Consider the following 26,201-nt stretch of genomic DNA (forward strand, 5'->3'; position numbering starts at 1 on the left):
GTGCGGAGTCCATGTTTTAACTTACAATTGTAATTTTTGAGCTATTGTTAAGTTTGCCCAAATCTTCTTCAAAATTTTTGCATTTTCCAAAAAGACACGTGAAAGAACCTCGTGGGGGGGGGGGGGGGTATGCTCATAGAATTCTACATTTACAATGTTCAGAGAATCGCAGGATGGTTCTGTAATGCATACATCGATCATCATATATGACGATAGATGTTTATGAGGCATGCCTACGTGAGTACAGGACAATTCAGCCGCACAATATGGCGAATAACTAACACATGCAGTCACAGATGTAGAAGGCTTGAAGCATACTCATACACAATGAGATCGCTATTGATAGAAAGTAAAATTGGACAGATTACGTAGAACAACTAGTCCCTATGGAAACGTCCGGCCACAATTCTGAAAATAAAGCAAAATCATTTCATCCACTTTGAAGTAATTTATGCTTCCTATAATGCGTGGGAATGTATTTCCAGAAACCTTCTCTGTTCCCGTTCCACTTCATTTTTAGCCAATGTACTTTGTCCAGAAGGGCACCTTTCCATCGAAGATTGCTCCAAATTCCATTGTCGGTTATCACGTATCTGAAATTGAACGAGAAACGAAGTTTCAGAAATATAATTTATTTAGCCTTCTTATCCAGATAACAATTGTAGAAAATCTTGAGTCATTTTGCTGTGATGGCACAGGGAATAAGTTGGCATATTATTAACCCCAGACGCCTGGACTATCAAATCCCAGACTGCCTGTTGTGCAGTTTAATAATGTGGACTTCTGCAAAAAGTCTTAGTAATGATAACCACGAAAAGGATGCAAAACCCACATTCTCTGCTCACGCCTCACGAAGGTGTGGCGGGGTTGGATAGACGCGTGGATCTGTAATCCTTGTCAGATCTGTCCACTGTGTAAATTCAGATCTATGACAACGTTATTAACACTAAAATGCACATTGAATATATCTAGCAAACCTATCAATTGCTAATATATTACTTTCTCACCGATATCTTCGAATGCCTGCCTGATTTTGGTGAACATCTCCAAATGTTAGTTACACAAGAGTCTGGTGGTTCTGCTTCCATCGGTAGCTCATCGTGGCTGCAATCCCCACTACCTCAAAATGGCCTCAAGAAATAAGTGAAAGAGGCACAGTGAAACGCCTATGTTTAGACATGTTTCGTCTCAAAGTTATTCGTTGTCTTGACTTGGAAGTGCACTGTATCGATATCGTTGTGTTCAGCCTATGAAACGCCTACTAAAAATGTCGAAACACTTTAAATACGATCCCCGCAGCAGTTCAAACAGCATATCCGCCATTGCTGTCAAGGAGCCACTATGAAACACAATTTAGATATTTTCTTTCTCTCCAATTTTTCCACAAATCTATCATTCCAATTAGCCTCATCTTAAGTATATATCCCATAGCTAAATCTATTATCAACCTAAAGCTTCCTAAAATTGGAAACACGTGGATAGGCTAGTACAAATACCCATACAGCATAGGTGCCTTCATCGATCAGGTACAAAACTCTGGAAGTAGCATTGCAGCATTTGGTTTGACTGCAGCTGAAGTACGGTGTGTAGTTCTGGGCCCGGTATTAAAGGAAGTCGGAGTTCTGCGGAGTATGTAGAAGAGGCTCAGTGGGATGTTGCCTAGACTAGGAAATATTATTAATCAAGAGCGGTTAAATAAACTTGGTTGGTATTTTGCAGAGCATTGGAGGCTGATGGGTAACCGGATAGAAATATATCACATTAGGAGATATACAGACAGGATAGATCGTAGCGTACTTCTTCACAGGATGGAAATATCAATGCTAGAATATGCGATTGAGGAAGTTTAAAGATTTATAAAGCAATTTTAGGCACAGAAAGTGATAGGTACATTGAACGTTGTACTGGAGATGTGGTGGAAGAAGACACGACAGCAACGTTTAAGATATATTTGAAGTCTATTGACGTAGGCAAAAAGTTGACGGATACAGACAGGTAAGTTGGCCTAGAGTTACAAAAAGTTTTTCCACGGACACCATTGGGCAAAGGACATGTTCCTGTGCTGTACGCTGTTATGTTCTATTTTAAATCCACAGCAGCTTATCCGCACCTGTTCAGAGATCTACCCTTTGATCCTATCCATCACTTCGCCGGCTCTACAAAACATAACTCTAATATTTCCGTTTTTCGCTGACATTTATTTACTCAGAGTTATAAAGTCATAGAGAAGTACAACACAGAAACAAGCACTTCAGCTCATTTAGTCCATGTGGAACAGTTTAAACTGCTTACTCCAATCGACATGCATCAGTACCAGAGCCCTCCATAACTCTACTATCCATACACCTATTCAAACTTCGCTTAAACTTTGAAATCGAGCTTGTGCTGGCAGGTCATTCAACACTCTCACGCCACTCTACGTAAAGTTGTTTCTCCTCATTTTCCCCTTAATCTTTTCACCTTTCACCCTTAACCCATGAAGTCTGGGTATAGACCCACTTATTTTCATTGGAAATACCTGCTTGCTTTTACGCTATCTATTCCCGTCATAATTTTGCATACTTCTATCAAATCCCCTCTCGATCTTCTATGTTCTAAGGAATAAAGTCCGAACCTATTCAATTTTTCCTTATAATTCAGGACTTCTAGACCCAGTAAAATCCTTGTACATTTTATCTGTACTCTTTCAATCTTATTTACATCTTTTCTGTAGGTAGGTCAGCTTAACCGCACAAAATGCTCCAAATTAGTCTTGTACAATTTAAATATAGCATCCATTCTTCTGTGCTCTATACATTGAATTATCAAGGCCAATGTGCCAAACGCTTTTTGTTTAGACCTTATCAACCTATAACATCTTTCAACGAATTATGGACCTGCATTCCCAAATCCCTTTGTTCTATCACACTCCTGAGAACTCTACTGCTCACTTTGTAAGACCTACCGTGGTTGATCCTACTGAAGTGCAACATCCCACATTAGTCCGCATTGTTTTCAGTTTTCAGCCTATTTTTCCAGCTGATGCAGATCCCTCTGTCAGCCAAGATGGCCTTCTTCGCTGAATAACTACACGTCCAATCTTGATGTCATCAGCAAATTTGCTGTTCTAGTTATCCATATTATCATCCAGATCGTTGATATAGATGACAAACAACAGACCCAGCAGCGATTCCTGCAGCACACCAGTAGTCATAGGCCTCCAGTCAGAGAGACAATCCTCTACTATGACTATCTGGCGTCTCCCATCAAGCCAAATTCTAATCCAATTTACTACCTCATCTTGACTGTCGAACGACTGAACCTTCTTGATCAACGTAATCTAGTGCCCACTGAGTGTATCCTCGTGGTGTCTTGCTGCTATAGCCCATGCATTTCAGGTTACAATGTATTGTGTATTCAGAGATTCTATGCTGCACACCAGCATGTGTGATTATTTGACTTGCTGTCGCTTTCCTGTCAGCTGGAACCAGTTTGGTCATTCCCCTCTGGCCTATCTCATGAACAGGACGCTCTCGCCCATAGAAGAGCCGCCCATTGGATGATTTTCTCGCGTCATTCCCTGTATCCTCTAAAGACTGTTGTGCGTGAAAGTACCAGGAGGTCAGCAGTTTCTGAAACTCAAACCAGCTCTAGCAGCAACAATCATTCCACGGTTAAAGTCACTAGATCATATTTTTCCCATTCTGATATTTCATCTGAAAACAATTGAACATCTTGATAACGTCTGTATGGCTTTTACGCATTCAGTTTCTACCACATGATTGTTTGAGTATATATCCGTATTAATGAGCAAGTGTACACATGTATCTAAAAAAAGTGGCTACTCAGTTTATTTTTATAACTTGAAAATACATCAGCAATGTAGCAATATTATGATATGAAGGGCTGCTATTGCTGAAAGGGTGGTATTCTTCTCCTTAGACAACTCAGTCAGAAGGCGTACAGCTACCTATCGTTAAGAATCCGGTCAAAGACAAAGCGTTACGATGTCAAGCGTAGCTAGAGATTTAAAAAAAAATCAATTTCAGTAACATCAGATTATGCGATATTGGGACTTAAAATGTACATGAGCATGCTTGCAGTTCGGCCTTATATGCAGAAGTGAAAACGAAATCGAACGCTTTAGGCCCGTGTCCATGATTTTTTTTTTAAAAAAAATAATGTTTTTACCTCCAGTTAGTAAGTAATTATCTTGATTTATTTGCTCAGAGTGTCATCATTACGTCTTCAGGGAAAAAAAAACTGATATAAAAACATGCTGAAGAAGAACAAAATAGCAAAATGCCATTCTCTAATTTTTATAAGCGAAAGGCAGCAAATCATATTTGATTTAAAATGTGACGAGTGATATTACTTCCCTCTCTACCTTGCTTTGTAACTGAATAACACCACATAACTGTATGATGAATGATAGTAGATGAAAATATTGGAAGTTAATTTACAGTTCTATTGCTCCTCGGCAGCAGTGTGATTAAAATCAAGAAGGTACTAATCCCTTATCAATGCCAACTACTTAATGCAACACTAGTGGTTAAAATATTGTGGTGATGGAAAATAGAACAGAAAATAAGTGTTTGAGACTGTATTCAGTGATTTGAAAGAAAAAAACCGAAATATTTAAGGTATCTATCTGCTTGGAGGGGTCATTAACAGCGTCCAATGCATCGTCCGGAAAACGGTAAATGTAACATGTCTGCTTCAGTGTAGGAAATTGAGTCTGAAGTGGTTTATACAATGGTACTTCTAGCTGGTTAAAAGACCAAGCCCATTCGGTTTATCCCTCTCGTGGTTCTTATTTGGGATACTTGCTTAAAGAAAGCATGCCAGAGCCACTATAGTAAAGTCACGGATTATTCCGTTACCTATCATCATTCCCAAGTAATGAGGAATTATTTGGTGCAACTCTTTGTATCTGGCCCACTAACTAGCCTCGATAATTCGGGTAGTGAGGTTTAGGCAATATCAGGGCAATACACTTTCTAAAAAGACAGAACCCATTTAACCTGCAGTCCTGTGAGGTACAGGATTGGAAGAATAAATTATTATTAGGATTAGTGAAGAAAACTGGGGAGATAAACACTGCTATCCATGGGCAATGTTTAGATGCTTCTCTACACATTCTTTGACAGGCCATTGTAATGTACACTGCGTCTACAGATCGGTTCCGTTTCAATTTCCTATTTTGTAATATCATACTGCAATAATTACAGTAACTTTATGTCATTATTAATTAAAATGCGACGTTTCCTTAAACATCGGGTACATTTCAGCAAAAGTGTTGAAAACTTGCATGTTTTTATCTCCTGCGTTATTCTTTCCATTCTTCATGACTGAAAGCCCAAAATTCAAGTGATTTTAATCTTTTCAAAAGAAGAGGTTATTCTTTATCTTAACCTGAAATTAATTATTGTTGTATGGTTCCATTGGCCCCACAGAGTGCAGAATACTCACTGGATCACTATTCAATCATTCTAAGTCATATTATTTTATTGATGTCATTTCCATATCCTTCAAGACCAGATTGGTTAAGAGCAAATACGCAAATTGTCCTTTTAAACCACCCTTCATCCCGGAAATGAACTAATTAACTCCAAGAGAAATATTTTCACTTATATATAATCGAATCATATATACGTCATAAAAAGGGTGTGATGCACATTATCCACAGTTCTACTGAAACTTAATAGGGGAGATGGTGATGCAAGAAGTTAGCTTCCATTTCCCTGTATATGTGGCTTTGAAGGAATATGTGTAAATTACAATGTTTTATTGAGTTGTAAAAATAAATTGATAATACGTCACCTACAAGAATTAGGAACTGACCAATAATTGTTACTAAAATATTAGATGACGCCGATTGAACTGAAAATGTGAATGAATATCCCATTCATATAGATCTGTAATGCGTCCTTCCATAAGATCGTGCATCTATATATTATAAAAGATTTCAGTTTTGACATAGATTTCTATTGGAGAAAGATACCAAAGGGTCAAATGATGGGGAAAGCTAAAATAAGATATTGAATAGTCCGTTTGAATTTGATGGCAAAATAGGTTTGAGTTTGAGTAGGGAATTTGGCAGCATTGATCCTCTAGTATGGCACAGAAGTGTATGAAAGAAAAAACTGAAATAAAAGTTGTACTACTTGTTCGAACGACCTACCGAACACTCTCAGTAAACTATATAAAATGAATTTTATTTGTTTACAGCCGAGATCAGATCAGTTATGACTATGCAGTTCAGTAACGGCATTCTTCCGTTTGAACACAAATTTAGTCATAAAACATGCTGGAGCTGATTAAAGGAACGCTATCTTCACACAACACTGGTAACAATTCTTAACGTTTTCCATTTTCATAAATAAGGCTTTCCCTTTCCCTGACCGTGAAACCTTGTGCATTTTTTTTTTAATTTTGTGCGTTCTAACTTAGAAATATATCCTCTGTCCTTCATACTGGAACTTCGTATCCTGGAATGGTTTTAGAGAACTTTAACCAGTACTGCCGGGGAAGTAAAAATAAGACGCTGTCAGTCAGCTCCTCGTGGTATATGCAGGTATTGGCAGAAAATGAAAATTAATTTAAGGGAATGTATGATTGGGGACGAAAAAATTAACATTGGATATCAAACAAATTTTTATTAATTCATGAGCTATCATTTCAATTTTGACTGCTTGCTATCCTAATTTAGATACGGAAAGAAAGTAGATAACTTCTTACGAAGCCGAGCGCATATATGTAAACATAGCTTACCTGGTAAGATTTCATGTTCTTCTTATTCGCACAGGACAATGCAATGTATTGCCCCTCCATTACATCAAAGTCATCGTTAATATCAATCTTGGGTGTGGCAGACTTAGGAATAATAAAATCACTCATGGTTGAATTTGCTTTAGAATATTTGTCATAACAAAAAGATGGAGGAAGAACTCCGGTTTCGTACACTTCCAGATAATTGGTGGGGATTTGAATACTCGTAGTGGACTGTTCGGTTTCGAACAACATCTTCGCACAACAACATCTCCCACTTCCATGTCGACATTTGTGGATCTTAAGAGCAAGGAAGATAATAGCTATAAATAGAACCGACGATAATATGCCAAACCCGATGATTAAGTGTAGTTTTAAATCGGCTATCGATGACCCAGTACTCTCCCCTGTGCTAATTGTGTCGGCGATTTCTTTATCATCTTTTAGAACTGAAACGTGAACAACGACAATGGCTGAAAGCGATGGGTCCCCGCCATCCTTAACCAGGATTACGAGTTTCTGTTGAAGTGAATCCTTACTCCCAAAACAGCGAACTGTCCAGATTTCTCCCGTGTCGGAGGCTATAGTGAACAAGCTTTTATCGGTCGGCTGAAGAAGCTGATAAGTGAGGAGGGCGTTCTGCCCAGAATCGGCGTCGGTCGCGGTCACCTTAGTAACCAAGTAACCAGGATCGGCAGATTGGGGCACGGTCTCCTTTGATGATGAGCCTTTAGTTGACATGGGTGCTATGATCACGGGAGCATTATCGTTCCGGTCGTTAACCAGCACATTTACAGTTGTATTGCTCTTTAGCGAGGGTGAACCACCATCCGCTGCTTGTACAATTACCCGAAAATTATTGAACTGCTCATAATCGAAAGAGTGCTGTGCAAACATAACACCAGTAACTGGATTAATTGTGACAAGGTTAATAGTCGGGAAGCCAAGAATGAGATCATCTATAATGGAATAGGATAGCGAAGCATTTTCACCACAATCTGAGTCAAAAGCAGATACAGAGCCAATAGAAGTACCTATTCCGTTATTTTCTGTAATATGCACGTTGACTGAAGTTTGTAGAAAGAATGGGGCATTGTCGTTTACGTCTAACACTTGAACTCGAATGGTTTCCTTCGTAGTGTGGGGCGGAATGCCGGCATCTGAACAAGTAATTGTAATATTGTACTCGGATACCTTTTCTCGATCAACAAGGCGAGCACTGAGAAGGGTGTAATAATGTTTGAAAGAAGAATCAAGTACAAATGGAATATTATCTGCGATGTGGCAGTTAACATCTCCGGCTTCTCCTGAATCAGCATCTGTAACTCTTAAAACGGCAACAAGAGCCCCTGGAGGGGCATCCTCCGGTATTGACCTTGATGATGAAGTTATCATAATATCAGGAGAGTTATCATTAACATCAGTAACTTGTAAAACGACTTGACAAGTTACTGGCATTGCATGCAATCCCCGGTCCATAGCCTGCACCAGAATCGTGTATTTGTTGGTTTCTTCAAAGTCCACTGTGCCGGTCGCTCGGATTTCTCCGCTTATAGCGTCCAAGCTGAACAACTTACGGATTCTTTCAGAAGTGCGATCGCTGTAAGAATAAATTACTTCACCATTTAAACCTTCGTCCGCATCCATTGCAGTAACTTTCCCAATTAGAGTATTCCTGGGTATATTTTCGGGGATAGAAATACGATAGACATCCTGTTCGCAAGCCGGCGCGTTATCGTTCACATCAATCACACGAATTATAATTTTAGTGGTACCAAATTTCTGCGGCTCCCCTCCATCAGCTGCGGTCACTGTTAACTCATAGGTCTGTTGTTGTTCTCGGTCTAGGGGTCTTTGGAGTACTAATTCGAGGATGCCACTTTGATTGTTGTCAAGTTGCGATATTAAAGCAAAGTGTTCATTGGGGGTCAGTTGATATGAGCGAATACTATTTGTACCGATATCCAGGTCTTGCGCGCTTTGGAGTGGGAAGCGAGTCCCAGCCGAAGCCTTTTCTGAGACATCTAAGCAGTACTCGTTTTTCTGAAACACGGGGACGTTGTCGTTTATATCGAGAATTTCAATTGCAACAGAATATATTTGCAGGGGTTCTTGCAGCACAGCTTCCAAGTTCAGTGTGCACGCGTGGTTTTGTTCACAAAGCTGTTCCCTGTCTACTTTCACTTTCGTGAACAGAGTTCCTGCGTTTAAGTCGATGTCCAGATACTGTTTTTTACGTCTTGATACAATATGCAACTTACGCGCCATCAGCTGGCGTATATCTAACCCCAGATCCTTCGAAATATTTCCAACAACAGAACCTGGCTCTAATTCTTCAGGAATAGAATAATTAATTTCTCCGCAAATGGTATCCAGTGTAACAATGCTGCTTAATAAGGTAAAACGCCATTGCATTCTAAGCCACTTTACTAAATCGGCCATTTGGGCAATCGTTCTGCAAATGCAGTTGTCCTTTTCTCTGAGAAACAATAAGTTTACTGCCGCTGCATCAAGTACGTAACTGCGCCTTACCTTGAATTTCCAGATTCTGTCCGATGGCAAACACGGGATGTAAATTGAATTTTATTATGGTCATCGTCATTACGAGATGTGAAGTGTCAGACCTAGGATGTGAACCGAGGACGCCGACTGTCGATTGTGTCGCGTATTTGACGCTGCGCTGCTCTTTGTGTTGTCGGGGAGTGGTGGAAGATCACCAGCAACATTCCTTCACCTCATTGGTCGACATCGACATAGAGATTCGACCAATTGTAAGAGCAGGCACACTTAAAGCAGCAGTGCTTCTGACGAGCACAACAAGTATATTTGCCTTCATTTAAAGTTGTACAACCATATTTCATTTTGTATTCTTCGTTTGCCATGAAAATATTGGCAACATTTTGCTTGATCATTCTGAATAAAGTATGTGTTTATTTATGTTCACAGAGAAATGGAATTAAAACAAGGGTGAAGAACACAAGAAAGACAATTATTGTCCAGTGGTTTTGACTGAATGCTTAGATATTAATCCGAACTACTTACGTATCTGTATAAAAATGGAAATGTTGTAATAGAATCGAGTTAACAAGATTCGACGGTTTTGGAACTGGTCGTGTTTTGCTGTGTGTTGCTTATCAGAGATTTTCATTTACTGACAATTCCGCAGAACCCAATGGGGCAATGACAGAGAATCCTGTACGTTATGCATTGCAGTGTTGTTGCATTCACACATTCCATCTGTGCCAAGACTTACGTGTGTTTTTTCTTTGATAAAAAGAGATGATAGGATTAATATAAATATGTCTATCCAGAAAGGTTAGTAACTTGTGAAGCAACGTAAAAGGTTTGGTCTGTAGATTTTGGAGGTATTTTTGAATTTGATAGCGCAGTTCATTCAAAGATTGGAACATGCTAGTTTATAATGATAGCGCTGAAAGTTACGGGTAGATCAGCAAAACGTTTTCCTTCAGTTGAATTCTAATCTCATAGGCCAAAATAGCGAAGCTGGTTATATTTCAGTGAAAGTACAATTTCGAATATTGAGCGATTATCTTAAAAAATGCCAGTTTCTGTAATATGATTTATGCTCTGTATCCACCAGACGACACTCCTGCATCATCTGCTGCAATGTACCTGTCCAGTAAGGCAATTGTCCTACCACAAACACGGGTCAATTTTAAGAAACGCACAGTACCTGACACAGGTATATCAACTTGTTATTAATCATGGTTCAACAGTTGCTGGCTCACCAATGAACCAAACGTGGATTAGTTTTAGCAACATACCCTTGATTTAAACTTCAATATTAAAATGATAATGAAATGACTTTTGTGTCTTTATGTAACTATATACTACCCCAAGCCACAACACAAATAGTGCAATTAAACTTTACTTTTCTTTCAATATACTCTTCCGGACAACATCGCAGGAACTTCTTCTAATGCAAACACATTTTCATGTAATATGCATTATCTGACTTGTGGTTCAATTTTCTGTGTGTTAAATTTTAGCACAGTTTCCCGGTTCTTGGATTCTTTCCTTTAGCTGAGAACGAAAATCATTCTATCCTCTTTAAACTAATGTTTTCTACAGTCGTAAATTAAACAAAAACAATCTGTCTCTATATTCCTAAGTCAATAAACATACTCAGAAAAGACTGAAAATAAACAGCGATTAGGCGTCACATACAAAATGCTGGTGGAACACAGCAGGCCAGGCAGCGTCTATAGGGAGAAGTACTGTCGACGTTTCGGGCCGAGACCCTTCGTCAGGACTAACTGAAAGGAAAGATAGTAAGAGATTTGAAAGTAGGAGGGGTAGGGGAAAATGCGAAGCGATAGGAGAAGACCGGAGGGGGTGGGGTGGAGCTGAGAGCCAGAAAGGTGATTGGCAAAAGGGATACACAACTGGAGAAGAGAAAAGATCATGGGACGGGAAGCCTAGGGAGAAAGAAAGGGGGAGGGGAGCACCAGAGGGAGATGGAGAACAGGCGGCGTGATGGGCAGAAAGAGAGAGAAAAAAAGGGGGAAAAAACTAAATATATCAGCGATGGGGTAAGAAGGGGAGGAGGGGCATTAACGGAAGTTAGAGAAGTCAATGTTCAGGCCATCAGGTTGGAGGCTACCCAGCCGGTATATAAGGTGTTGTTCCTCCAACCTGAGTGTGGCTTCATCTTGACAGTAGAGGAGGCCATGGAGAGACATATCAGAATGAGAATGGGACGTGGAATTAAAATGTGTGGCCACTGGGAGATCCTGCTTTCTCTGGTGGACCGAGCGTATGTGTTCAGTGAAACGGTCTCCCAGTCTGTGTTGGGTCTCACCAATATATAAAAGGCCACCCCGGGAGCACCGGACGCAGTATACCACACCAGTGTGTCACCTCACCTGGAAGGACTGTCTGGGGCACTGAATGGTGGTGAGGGAGGACGTGTAAGGGCAGGTGTAGCACTTCTTCTGCTTACGAGGATAAGTGCCAGGAGCAAGATCGGTGGGAAGGGATGGGGGGGGGGGGCGAATGGACAAGGGAGTCACGTAGGGAGCGATCCCTGTGGAAAGCAGAAAGGGAGGAAGGGAAAGATCTACTTCGTAGTGTAATCTATGGAGAGAGAAAAGAAGATTATGATTCACCTCAAGGACATTTTTATCAGATCTGATTAATTACCGTATACTGTTTGTCTCAGTGGCAGGATGGCATGCCGACCTAAAGAGATGCTTTCTCGTCCATGTTGCTCGCCATCCAAACAACTAATGAAAAGCTGCGACTCTCTATGACACCTTTCCCTCAGCAAAGATGAAGCCAATGCTTCCTCATTGAATGGGACCAAATCTCAAAGGTTAAGAATCTACACACCGAGGCCTGACTATCCTAGTTTATTTTGTTTTTGACGATTGGAATGCCTTCAGGATGAATCTAGTATACTGGTTGAGGGAAACCAATGAACCTTGCATTTTTACTGCACATGAAGTTAGAACGCGTATGGAGTTAATGCGTGCTTCTAGCGTGTGTTAAAAATAGATTAATAAATGGGAAACCAAAGCACACACACACACACACACAAAAAGAATAAATCTTATTCATTTCCATAGACTATGATTAATGGGGGTATGGAGAGACCATTGCCCGGGGCATGACTAACGCCATATTATCAATTCGGCTAAGCGGAAATATAACATTTCCATAATTTCTAATGATTGGTATCACTTTCGAATGGAATATGCAAATAAGTTTCAAGAAGGTATATGCAAATTGAGATTGAGGAAAACAGCAATTCAGTTCGATACAGTGTAAAGAAATACAATGCTTTCACTTCAGTAGAGCAAAATAGAAATGCAACACATTGTAAATGCGGAAAGACTGGGAAACATTGATAGTCAAAGGAATCTGGTGTCTTTTTTAAGTGAGTCACTGAAGCTTAGGGGTACATACAACAGGAGTTCAGTTGCATCAAGTCCTTTGTTGCAAGGGGATTTGGCAACAATTATACAGAGCTGTGCTAAAACTATATATGGAGTTTCCTGAAAAATTTGATGTCATGTATATAAAGTTAGAGATTTGCTCCAGTGGAAGCACGGCAAATATTTTCCTAAAAGGATCTTGGAAAGACGTTTGTCGTATGAACAGAACTTGACCAGGATAAGTATATCTTCTTTTGGCGTTTAGAAGATTATGAGGTGACCTCTTTGAAACATCAAAAATACCTGGAATACATGGGTTATGATGTTACGCATGGTAGGCGATTCTTTGACTGAAATTATACGAATTTGTTTATTCACTCACAGACTGGTACTTAGAGTTTCAATTCCAAAAGCGAGTAGGTTGAGCAAAACTGAAGTAAATACACGACGAAAATCAGGAAAAAAAAAATGACGGGAAATGGAGCTGATGTTAGTAAATCGAACGCTAATTGAATGACGAAGCACTTTCTGAATCCGAATAGATAATAACCTTTATTATCGGTTGAGCAGACTCGATAGGTGAAATAGCCTATTTCTGCTCCTGTTACTTATGGTCATATCGTTATTGGATATATTTAAATTAGAGGTTGATAGGTTTTTGATAAGTGGTTTAAAAGTAAGGAAATAGTTAAGAGAACGGGGGTGAGCAGCACAATTAATGGGGCGATGTCCTAGTATCTCCTGTGTCTTATGGTTATCAGCCGAATAGCCTGCGCTGCTCTTTTAACAATGTTCTTACGTTTTACTTTCATTCAGAACTGTCAATGAATGATTCACCTAATCTTACTAAGTCGTTAAGATTACAGGAGCCATCCTTCAGCATATATAACACACTTCATTCAACAAAATAAAAAACGAAACTGTTGTATGCCAATAATTCACATTGACTGCAGCGATGCGGACTTGTACTTTAGGATATCCATGCATCTGGTTATGTTGCTCTGGCGAATCTAATCAAAAACAAAACAATTGTAGTTCACGGAATAGAATTGTATCCTGCTCAGAACTGTGGATGAAATCTCACATCGTCGTCAGTAACTCCTAAGTTACATTAGCTTTGATCACTGACAATACAGAGACGACGAAGAGCGAAGAGACAAATTGCTCTGACCGACCTAATTTCTAATGCCTTTTCTGAACCTGATCTTTAGAGCTAGAGCTACTACAGCCATAGCCCAAACAATGAAGACTGGTAAAGAATACAGAACAACATCGATCAGTTGCAGATATGGGCAAGGAAATGGCAAATGGAGTTTAACCTAGATAAATGTGAGGTGTTGCACCTCGGTTGGGCAAATACAAGGAGACAGTACACTATTAAGGACAATATTCTTAAAGCTGTTGGGGAGCAGACGGATCTTGGGATCTAAGTTCATACCTCCTTGAAAGTGGCTACACAAGTCGAAAAGATGGCTAAGAAGGCTAATGGAATGCTTGCTTTTACTAGTCGAGGCATTGAGTTCAAAACTCAGGAGGTTATATTGCAACTTTATAAAACACTGCTTAAGCCACATCAGGAGTATTGTGTACAGTTCTGGTCGGCTCACCGTAAGAAGGATGTTAAGGCTTTGGAGAGGGTGCAGAAGAGGTTTACCAGGATGTTGCCTGGTTTAGGAGGCATGTGCGATCAGGAGAGGCTGGATAAACCTGGGTTGCTTTCCCTGGAGCGTCGGTGTCTGAGGGAGATCTGATGGGGGTTTACAAGATTACGAGAGGCATAGATAGAGAGCATCCGTATCCCAGTGTTCAGATATCTAATATGCATTGAAGGTGAGAGGGATTAGGTTGAAGAGGAATGTGAGGGGTTAGGTTTTTACTCAGAGAGTCGTGGATGCCTGGAATGCGCTGCTTGCTATGGTGGTAGAGGCAAATACATTGGAGGCTTTTAAGAAACATTTGGAAAGGCACATAGATGCAAGGAAGATGGAACGTTGTGAACATTGTGCAGTTAGGAGAGATCGGTGGTTGGGTGTTATTGATTTGATTTTTAGCTGGTTTGGACAAAACTGTTGGCCGAATGGCCTGTTCCTGAGCTGTTCTCCTCTATGTTCTATATTATATAAGCACATATGATCTGAAGCATAATAGTCATTTTAATGTCTGCATGCAGAAGTCTCACATATTGCAATTGTATGAGTTCAAAGAAACTCCAAATGTAATGAAGGAAAACATGCTCTACATCCTGAACATTAAGCTTCCACCAAGGAAAACATCTGTGGCTAATTGACACCAACTATTTCAGCAACAAGATATTAGCGAAGGAAGACTTTTTTTTTAATATTCCACCCCTTGCATTCTCCATCATATCTGAACTGGAAAAGTTTTCAGAGATTTGCAGAAATATTTAGAATTATTTCCAACTCATTGCTGATAGATCCCATCGTACACTTGATGGTAAACATTAACTTTAGGGCTAATAGTTGACAATGCATAAAACAACTAATCAGCATTTTAACGAGGAGAGAAGGACCAGTTATCTCCCTCTGGACATTCGAAACCATTGCAATCATCATGTCCTCAAGCACTATCTACCTGAAACAAGGAACGATTGAAATAAAAAAAACAACACCATGCAGCAAAAGTTAAGAGAGTGTATACTCTATGATGAATACTTCCGAGTTATTTCGATTCTCTTCAGTGTTGTTAGGGATTTCATGGCATAAGATACATTTCAGTTCATCTATGAGGCTTCACGTTTACATCTCAATCTTTTGTGAGACAAATCAGATTTCATGTTTACAACATTATACACCATCTTAATTGTTCACTACTTTCATTACTGCAATATCTGCCATTTACACGATCCCCTGCCAAAATTAGTCAAGGGCTCTTTACCAATTCCTCCTAAAACAAAATCGCTACTGATATTAAATTGGCTGGGATCGCAACATCTCAGTCCCTCAGTCACGCACATGCTGAATAATATCAGTATGTCTTCGTCCTCAGATAAGCACTGTCTATTTTTCACTACAATTATCCAGGAAAACAGTTCACCACTTCCTTCTGAGGAAAGTCAGTGATGGCAAGCAACTACTGGTCTTGCCTCGACCTCCCGTGATGAACGTAAAATACATTCACCTATCTATTTTTCACTTCCATTTGTTTCATTTCATTAAGAAGAAAATCATTAAAATTTCAGTTCTACTAAAGCAGGCGTTCCCAACCTTGTTTATGACATGCACCCCTACCATTACCCGAGTGGTCAGTGGACTCTTTTCAGAATCAGTCTTTTAAATGTAACACCTGACTACAGTATACTAAATAAAATTCGATATGCATGTAAAAGCACATGCTTAAGTTTTTATGTAAAACAGAAACACATTCAAAATCCTCAGAACAAGCTTTTCGATTTTGCAGAATAAATTAATTCGAATGCCATTGTGTTATCAAGGACACTGCACTGAAGATATGCATCCGATTAATTTTATCTCAACTTGATACTCATTGATAAGGATATCAGTTAATTATTTTGTCTACTGTTAATTTATCTTTGAGACACTCTTTAAATGGGTAACAATCAAGAGAAGGAAGGGCAAGAGTCAGATGCAACAGGGTCTGTCAGAGTACCCCTGTGGCTGTCCCGCTTAACAATAAGTACTCATGATTGAGTACTGTTGGGGGGGCCGGCCTACCTGGGGGCAGCAACAGTAGCCGTGCCTCTGGCACAGTCTGGCCCTGTGGCTCTGAAGGGTAGGGAAAGAAAGGGGATGGCAGCAGTGATAGGGATGTCTATAGTTAAGGGGTTAGACAGGCGATCCTGTGGACGCAGGAAAGAAACAAGGATGGTAGTTTGCCTCCCAGGTGCCTGGGTCCGGGATGTTTCTGATCGTGTCCACGATATCCTGAAGGAAAAAGGAGGAGGTCTTGAAAACAGACTGCAGTCAGTTGGGAAGGAAGTTGAGAAGCAGGACCTCAAAGGTTGTAATCTCGGGATTACTGCCTGTGCCACGTGATGTTGAGTATAGGAGTAGAATGAGGCGGAGGATAAATGCGTGGGAGCAGGGGGCAGGGACTCAGATTTCTGGATCATTGGAACCTCTTTTGGGGCAGCTGTGACCTGTACAAAAAGGATGGGTTGCACTTGAATCCGAGCGGGAAGGGGTGCAATATACTGGCGGGGAGGTTTTCTATAGCTATTGGGAAGACTTTAAACTGCAATTGCTGGGGGTGGGAACTGAACTGAAGAGACGGAGGAAGAGGCGGTTGGCTCACAAATAGAGAAAGCTTGTAGACAGTGCGAGAGGGAGGATAGGCAGGTGATAGAGAAGGGGCGCGCTCAGACCAGGTAATGCAAGGACTATTATGAACAAAGCAGATGAGTTTAGAGCGTGGATCAGTACTTGGAGCAGTGATGTTGTGGCTATTACAGAGACTTGGATGGTTCAGGGGCAGGAATGGTTGCTTAGAATGCCAGGCTATAGATGGCTCAGAAAAAAAAGGGGAAAGGCAAAAGACGTGGATGCATGGCACTACTGATCAGAGATAGCGTCACGACTGCAGATAAAGGAGGATGTCATTCAGGGTTTGTCTACGGAGTCCTTGTGTGTGGAAGTTAGGAACAGGAAGGGGTCAATAACTCTGCTGGGGTATTTCATGGATCGCCCAATAGTAACAGGGACATCGAGGAGCAGATAGGGAGACAGATTCTGGAAACGTGTAATAATAACAGGGCGTAGTGGGAGATTTTAATTTCCCAAATATTGATTGGTATCGTCCTAGAGCAAAGTGCTTAGATGGGGTGGAGTTTGTTAATTGTGTTCAGGAAGGATTCCTGAGACAATATACAGATAAGCCTACAAGAGTAGAGGCTGCACTTGATCTGGTATTGGGAAATGAAACTGGTCAGCTGTCAGGTCTCTCACTGGGAGAACATTTTGTAGATAGTGATCACAATTCTATCTGTTTTACCATAGCATTGGAGAGGGATAGAAACAGACAAGTTGGAAAGCGTAAGGGGATATATGAGGCTATCAGGCGGGAACCTGGAAGCATAAATTGTGAACAGATTTTCTCAAGGAAATATACGTCAGAAATGTGGCAAATGTTCAGAGGATTTTTGCGTGGAGTCCTGCATGGATACGTCCCAATTAGACAGGGCAAGGATGGTAGGGTACAGGAATCGTGGTGTACAAAGGCTGTTGTAAATCTAGTCAAGAAGAAAAGAAAGGTTCAAAAAACTAGGTAATGAAGATTATAAGGCTATCAGGAAGGAGTTTAAGAATGAAATTAGGAGAGCCAGAAGTGGCCATGAGAAAGCCTTGAGCAGACAGGATTAAGGAAAACCCCAAGGCATTTTACAATTATTTGAAGAGCAAAAGGATAAGATTTGAGAAAATAGGACCAATCAAGTGTGACAGTGGAAAAGTGTGCAGGGAAGCAAAGGGGATAGCGGAGGAACTTAATAGAAACATAGAATAGAAACATATAAAACCTATAGCACAATAGAGGCACTTAGGTCCAGAAAGTTGTGCTGAACATGTCCCGACCTTAGAAATTACTAGGCTTACCTATAGTCCTCCATTTTTGGAAGCTTCATGTTCCTATCTAAAAGTTCCTTAAAATACCCTATCGGATCCGCCTCCACCACCATTACTGACAGCACATTCCACGCACTCACCACTCTCTGAGTAAAAAACTTACCCCTGACATCTCCTCTATACTCACTCCCCAGCACCTTAAACCTGTGTGCTCTTTTGGCAACCATTTCAGCTCTGAGAAAAAGCCTGTGACTATCGACACGATCAATGCCTCTCATCATCTTATACACCTCTATCAGGTCATCTCTCATCCTCCGTCGTTCAAAGGAGTAAAGGCTGGGTTCACTCATCCTATTCTCATAAGGCATGCTCCCCGATCCAGGCAACAGTCTTGTAAATCTTCTCTGCGCCCTTTCTAAGGCTGCTACATCCTTCCTGTAGTCAGGCGATCAGAACTGAGCACATTACTCCAAGTGGGGTCTGACCAGGGTCTATATAGCTGCAGCATTACCTCTCGGCTCCTAAATTCAACTCCACGATTGATGAAGGCCAATACGCCGTACGCCTTCTTAACCACAGAGTTAACCTGCGCAGCTGCTTTGAGCGTTCTATGAACTCGGACCCCAAGATCCCTCTGATCCTCCACACAGCGAAGAGTCTTACCATTCATACTATATTCTGCCATCATATGAACCACTTCACATTTATCTGGGTTGAACTCCATCTGCCACTTCTCAGCCCAGTTTTGCATTCTATCAGTGTCCCGCTGTAACCTCTGACAGCCCTCCACACTATCTATAACACCCCTAACCTTTGTGTCATCAGCAAACCTACGAACCTATCCTTCCACTTCCTTATCCAGGTCATTTATAAATTCACGAAAAGTAAGGGTCCCGGAACAGATCCCTGATGCACCCGACTGGTGACCAACCTCCACGCAGAATACTGGTCTGAGAAGTGGCAGATGGAGTTCAACCGAGATAAGTGTGAGGTGGTTCACTTTGGCAAATCAAATATGATGGCAGATTATAGTATTAACTGTAAGACTCTTGGCAGTGTGGAGGATCAGAGGGATCTTGGGGTCTGAGTCCATAGGACACTCAAAGCTGCTACGCAGGTTGACTCTGTGGTTCAGAAGGCATAGGGTGCATTGCCCTTCATCAATTGTGGGATTGAGCCGAGAGGTAATGTTACATCTATACCGGACCCTGGTCAGACCCCACTCGTAGTACTGTGCTCATTTCTGGTCGGCTCACTACAGGAATGATATGGAAACCATAAAGATGGTGCACAGGAAATTCACAAGGATGTTGCCTGGATTAGGGAGCATGCGTTATGAGAATAGTTTAAGTGAACTCGGCCTTTTCTCCTTGGAGCGAAGGAGGATGTGAGGTGACCTGATAGAGATGTATAAGATAACGAGAGGCGTTGATCGTGTGGATTGTCAGAGGCTTTTTCCCAGGGCTGAAATGGTTACCGTAAGAGGACACAGGTTTAAGGTGCTGGGGAGTAGGTAGTGAGGAGATGTCAGGGGAAAGTTCTTTACTCAGGAACTGGTGAGTGTGTGGAATGGGCTGCCGGCAGCCCTGGTGGAGGCAAATACGATAGGATCTTTTAAGAGACTTCTGAAAGGTATATCGAGCTTAGAAGAATAGAGGGCTATGGGTAACCCTAGGTAATTTCTATAGTAAGGACATATTCGGCACAGCATTTTGGGTCGAAGGGCCTGCATTGTGCTGTAGGCTTTCTATGTTTAAATGAAAGAGAATACAGGACTAAGAAGAAATTTGATTTTGAATATATTTCGACGACATGGAGATGATCCTGAAATTATAAGCAGATATTGTCCAGTGTTAGATGCTAAATGTCCTTCGGAAATTGAAAAATTATGCTGGAGATTCTTCAGGCAAGGGTTACGTCTACAAGGTGGTCATGGGACTATTGGGATAGCAGGGAATGGTAATGATACCTAAAAAAAAAAAAATACGGGAGTGAAAATCCTGTGGGTGACCCGTGAATGGATCCAGGACTTGGAGGGGGACGAAGATAGGTGATGGTGGGGTGGGCGGAGGGACAAAAATGGTAGAGCTTGAGCAAATTCGGAAGGTGAATGAGTGCGGGTAAATGGGGCGGGCGAGTGTGAAAAAATATCGTAAAGACGGTTACCATATTTGGAAAACTCGGTGTTGATGGAATTGGGTTTAATATCACCCGAGCGGAATATAAAGTGTTATTCTTCTGTTTTTATTGGGCTCCGCCATGGTGATAGAGAAGGCCGAGTAGTTTAGTATGTGAATGGGGGGAGGAATTAACATGGATTTTAACTGGGAGCTCAATGTGACAGTGATGAGTAGAGCGCAGATAATTGGCTTAGCGGCTGCCAGCTGCATCCTTGAAAGCCCCCCACGTTGTCCACATCGTTGCCCATGTTTGTGTCATCAGAAACGAAGACAGCTCCACCAATTTTGTGCAGCTAAGTCCGTGTAGGCTAAATCAAAATCGTCCTCATATTCCTTTCAAACCTTTTAACCCTTATTTAAATCCTGGCCTATTTGTTTAAGATACCTCTGCTGTGGATAACGTTTTCTAACTATCTACCTTGCCCATCTATATTATTATGGCGTGTCCCTTTCTAATATCCTCTTTTAGCATCCTCTCTTTCAAGGCAAATGAAAGAAATGAAATGAAACAGTTCACTTCAGGCAACATCCCGGAGTACTATTTCAGCACTAAGCTATCCGTGCTTAAGACCCGTATTTTCTGTGGTTTCTTCAAAACTCTTACGGCTTGTATAATCCCCATTTATTGGTCTCTGGACTTCAACAACTTTCTGTTCCTTTATAGCTAGGGGGGGTTTGCCTTTGATTTATTTAAACGAAAGATTAGAACGTTAAGAGTATACGAAAATTTAAAACTGCTTATATAATTGTCCAAAAATTTAATCTAATCATTAGTTCTATATACCAATTTAAATAAATTAATTCGGGAAATGTAAGTTATTTATACACGTAAGTCAATATTTAACCTCTCAAGCTGAAATCATTTCTAACAAGAAAGTATAGCAAGAATGTAATAACAGGACAAGCATTAAAAAAAAGCACCACTGCAGTTTTACAGAATTATCCGCAGATCACAGATTTAGATGAATCACAATCTTATCATCATATCAGCTGTATATGTTTGCCTATCCACAGGGTATGTTCAATATCTTGCGTTACGAGGAATTATATACCTTGCCTGAAAATATATAATTCATGATATTGACAGCTCTTTGAAGAGATGTAGATATTCACTTTCCGGGGGGTGGGGGGGGGAGAGAGAGAGAGAGAGAGAGAGAGAGAGAGAGAGAGAGAGAGAGAGAGAGAGAGAGAGAGAGAGAGAGAGAGAGAGAGAGAGAGAGAGAGAGAGAGAGAGAGAGAGAGAGAGAGAGAGAGAGAGAGAGAGAGAGAGAGAGAGAGAGAGAGAGAGAGAGAAAACAATTTCCTCAATCGTTCTTAAATCAGCCTCCCATGTGTTTTAAGCAGAGACTCCTTATTCAACGTTCTTCAACATCTGTCAGTCTTCTGGAATATATTTTACCATCTGTAATTTCTTTCTTGGAACAATACTTTACGTGTTCTGTTTGGGTTATTTGTATTATGTTATGTACCTTTGTGCATAGGACCGTTGTTTCATTTGACGATATACATGTAAACGGTTGAGTGACAATAAACATGATTTATTGCTTTGTATCCTCATAAAATCTTTCAATATCCTCCAGAATTCATTGCGTTTCATTCAAATCGCCACTCGCATCGACAATCTAGAATGCATCTTTTTTAAGATGACCTGCCCTTTCCATATTATAGTCTCACAAAAGTTATTTGAGCTGCTTTCAACATTTTATGCCTTTTTTAAATTCGGGGACAAATGCTACTTAGAGATGGCATATCACCAACATATTTCATTAGCTTAATGTGTACTAAGTCCTGAGATATCACATTGATTTGTAGTACTTTTTCTGGTTGATTCTGTTGAACTACACATATCTAGATCTTCTAAATTATAATAATAACTCCCTGCTGGTGTTTGCGTCTTTATGTATAATTTCAGCATTGGAAAATGCGATGTTGAGCACACGGTCAAAGTCTAAATTTTAGCAATACTTACCATGGCTTGCCATCACGTTCTGGGTGAAATGTGGCATACGTCAAAGTTCAATGTTCAGGCGTAATTTTCTGCATGTTTTCATCTTATATCTGTATCAGTTAGTTCAATGCCCATGCTCATACATTTTCTCCTTTCTACGAGTCCACACCCACGCCACTATTTCTTTTAGGGTTTACCATGTTTAGTTTACATTTGTTCATCAGGAGTGATATTATTGGGAAAAAATGTAACATTCTAAGACTGTTCGCCAGCTGACATGCTGGCAGAATACTTCAATGGAAATCTGGAACCAAAGAACTTGGCTTTACAATGACAGGTAGCAAGAACTCTTGCAGAAGCCATGGATTTCTGGACTTAGGGGCAACTGTGAAAAGCTATTCGTTTAGGATCATCACAGCTCAGGTAAACAATTTTGGACTACAGGTTATGGAAAAAATGATGGAAAGGCGCGGACTGCTCCTTGTTTAATTTGATACAAAAGGAAGCTATTCTTCTATTGAGGTCTGCCGGCTCCCAGCAACACGTCACTTCCAACGCCATTTCCACCTCTTACTCAGTCTACAATCCCTTCGCATGTCCATCATCTCGCTTCTGACTGTTCTTCCCACTTAGCTATGCTAAACTATTATTAAAATGAAGCCATGAGAACCACCTGTACGCAGTAGAAATAAAGTAGGGGAACCAGCGGATATCTACGGGAACACACATTCAACAGGAGGTTAGCACCGAGCTCGCATTCCTGCTGCTCTGACGAAGCAGCAGCAATTATTGCGCCAGGTCAGCTTCATTACTTGAATAAAGGAGACGTTGCGAAGTACTATGCTGCTTGTTCTTGCTGGTATTTCGATTTTACCTACTTGGAGACAATTCTGTGCGTACAGTTCTTTTGAACTCAGTACTCTTTCCCCTATTATTGCTACAAACTTAAGTGGGTTTTCAGAAAATAAAACCTTAGTTTCAAACTCAATACATGTCATTCGTTGGCCCAATATACTCAATATATGATTTTCAGTCTCAAATTCACTTGTTTAGTAACGTTTAAAGTTATGAGCAAAGTGTAGCTCAATGAAGAGCAAATTTTATTGAAACGGAGTTATTGTGGAATTTATTAGAAATACCACTAAGGGTATTTCCCTGCCTTTGCTATTAATCCCTCAGTTGTTCGCTACTTTAAAGATGATGGTGTCTAATGTATGTTTTGTAAACAGTTCTTTATATTTTGAATAAGACTGTACAGAGCATCGGCTAGAAATAAGATGTTTATTCACTAAAGCAATAATGAATCTTTCCGAATTCACTTTACCACCAAATCTCACTCATTAGCTATATCCTACACTCATATTTTCAGGGATTTTAGGAAAATTACTCTCACCTTGTAAAATCCTGGTGTATCCCCGTGCGAAGGGTATGTGGTCTTTCTGTGATCTGCAGGTGCACTTGTTCCATTCTTCTTATTAATCGTGGATGCAGCCAAACCCTCATGTATTTTCAGACGCATAAGATCAGTGAACGTTTCATCTGGTGTTACCTCATCAATAAATTCCTTTGGGAGACTGTCACCACCACGTGTCTCCCTATAATTAGACGGTATTTGAAGAGTCACACTGGCCTTTTGAATTCCATAGGGCGAATTTCTCCGCGGAAGATATGACGTGCCCCCAAAGCAACAATACCTGTTGGCATAATATCCACTCCTGTATACTTTAATGCTGAGGAATACAATAGCTACAAGTAAAATAAATGACGTCGTGCTGAACAAAATAATCAGATAAAGTTTCAAATCAGATTTCCAAGGTCCAGTTCTGCCAATCAAACCTGCTTTGGATGAACTTTCTGCTAAATCGCCCTGCACTGATACATTAATCGTGACTGTACTAGAAAGGGATGGGGTTCCATTGTCCGTCACAAAAATTACAATCTTCTGCCTAAGTGGATCATTATGGTCAAATCTGCGAATTGTCCAAATTTCGCCCGTTTCTGAAGATACGGTAAACAAACTTTCATCAGTTGGCTGACCCAGTTTATAGGAGAGTTGGGCGCTTTGGCCAGAATCGGCATCTGTGGCGATAACTTTTGAAACCAAGTAGCCAGACTCTGCAGATCGTGGTATCAGTTCATCAATTGCAGATGAAGGCGACAAGATCACAGGAGCATTATCGTTCTGATCTATGATGACTACCTTCACGGCGACGTTACTGCTGAGCGGGGGGGCTCCTGCATCCTTTACTTGCACATGGAATGAAAAGGTTTTAACTTCTTCATAATCAAACGACTTGCGAGCAAACAGCACTCCACTGGTCGAACTTATTGAGACAAGGGTGTCTGAAGGCCAGCTGTTTATCAGGCTATCCAAAATAAAGTAAGACAATTGGGCACTCTGATTAGAATCTGGGTCACTAGCTGACACTGATCCAATTGAAGAACCAATAACATTATTTTCTACTACGTACACCGTGTAAGAAGATCGCGTAAATCGTGGGGCATTGTCATTGATATCTGCGACTTGAACTCGAATTATTTTCCTGGTAGTAAGAGGGGGTGAGCCATTGTCTGTGCACGTAATTGTAATATTATATTCCGGCACTTTTTCACGATCTATGTTACCCCGAGTAATTAGCGTGTAGTAGTTGTTGAATGAAGAATTAAGATTGAAGGGGATACTTCGAGGGATACTGCAGGAAACGTTAGGTGAATTTTTGTAATCTCGGTCCGTGACTCTTATAACAGACACTGCCGTGTCCGCAGCAACATTTTCTGGTATTGTGTTGAAAGCGGAAGTTGTAATGATTTCAGGCCAGTTATCGTTAACATCCGTAATATTTAACAAAACCTTACAGTATACTGAGTTTCGTTGTGCACCGCTGTCTGCAGCTTGTACCAAAATCTGATAGTTATTTGCTTCTTCGAAGTCCACAACACCCTTAACCTTGATTTCGCCGCTTGCTGCATCCAAGGAAAATAACCCACGAACTTCATCAGAAGTGTGATCGCTGAAGGAATAAGTTATCTCACCATTTAGTCCTTCATCCAAATCATTGGCTGTTACCTTCACTATCAAATAATCTTCAGGCACATTTTCCGGGATTGTAATTTGATAGAGGCTCTGTCCGCAGATCGGTGCGTTGTCGTTCGCGTCGAGCACATGAACGACGACTTGGGCTGTTCCGACTTTTTCTGGGTTCCCTCCATCAAATGCCGTCAGGGTTAGTAGATGTACTGCTTGCTGCTCTCGGTCTAGGGAGCGTTGCAGAAGCAATTCTGGCATGCCAATCTGCTCGCCGTCTGATAATAAATTCAACGAAAAATACTCGCTTGGGCTCAGCTGATAGGAATGAATACTGTTGCTTCCAATGTCCCCATCCTTTGCGCTCGGGAGTGGAAATACTGTTCCGACGGGCGTCATTTCAGATATTTCTTTGCTAATCTCCGTTCTCTTAAATCTGGGCGCATTGTCGTTAATATCGAGAATATCAACTTCAATTTGAAATACCTTAAGTGGATTCTCAACTACAGCCTCTAACATCAGCATGCAATTAAAAATTTGACCGCAAAGTTGTTCTCTGTCTATTCTTTCTTTTATAAATATCGTTCCAGTTTTTAAGTTTACAGCGAGATACTCCCTTTGCTTCTCCGATGCAACTCGAAATCTGCGCTCAGAAAGCTGCTTAACCTCTAAACTGAGATCTTGTGCAACATTGCCAACGAAAGCCCCAAGTTCCATCTCTTCCGGAATTGAGTAGCGAATATTGCCCTGTACTGAATCAGGGAATCGGAAGAGTAGCACGTGAAAAATAGAAACATGCAACACTCCTTTTTTCAGCTGTGAAGCCATTTTGAATTACATGAAGCCAGGAATAACCGCCGGATA

The 26,201-nt window shown here is 40.8% G+C and overlaps 1 protein-coding gene across 1 annotated transcript; it reads right to left on the reverse strand.

The window, feature by feature from the left end:
- On the reverse strand, window positions 1-26,201 carry LOC140739550 (uncharacterized). Its single transcript, XM_073067945.1, has 4 exons — window positions 23,706-26,201; window positions 13,590-13,657; window positions 6,754-9,298; window positions 1-593 (listed from the first exon to the last, which is right to left on the reverse strand). Exons 1-4 carry the CDS (start codon window positions 26,163-26,165, stop codon window positions 459-461), a joined length of 5,208 nt encoding a protein of 1,735 aa, XP_072924046.1. The 5' UTR covers window positions 26,166-26,201; the 3' UTR covers window positions 1-458.

This window comes from Hemitrygon akajei, chromosome 15 (genome assembly GCF_048418815.1).
Source record: "Hemitrygon akajei chromosome 15, sHemAka1.3, whole genome shotgun sequence".
Classification (NCBI taxonomy): Eukaryota; Metazoa; Chordata; class Chondrichthyes; order Myliobatiformes; family Dasyatidae; genus Hemitrygon; species Hemitrygon akajei.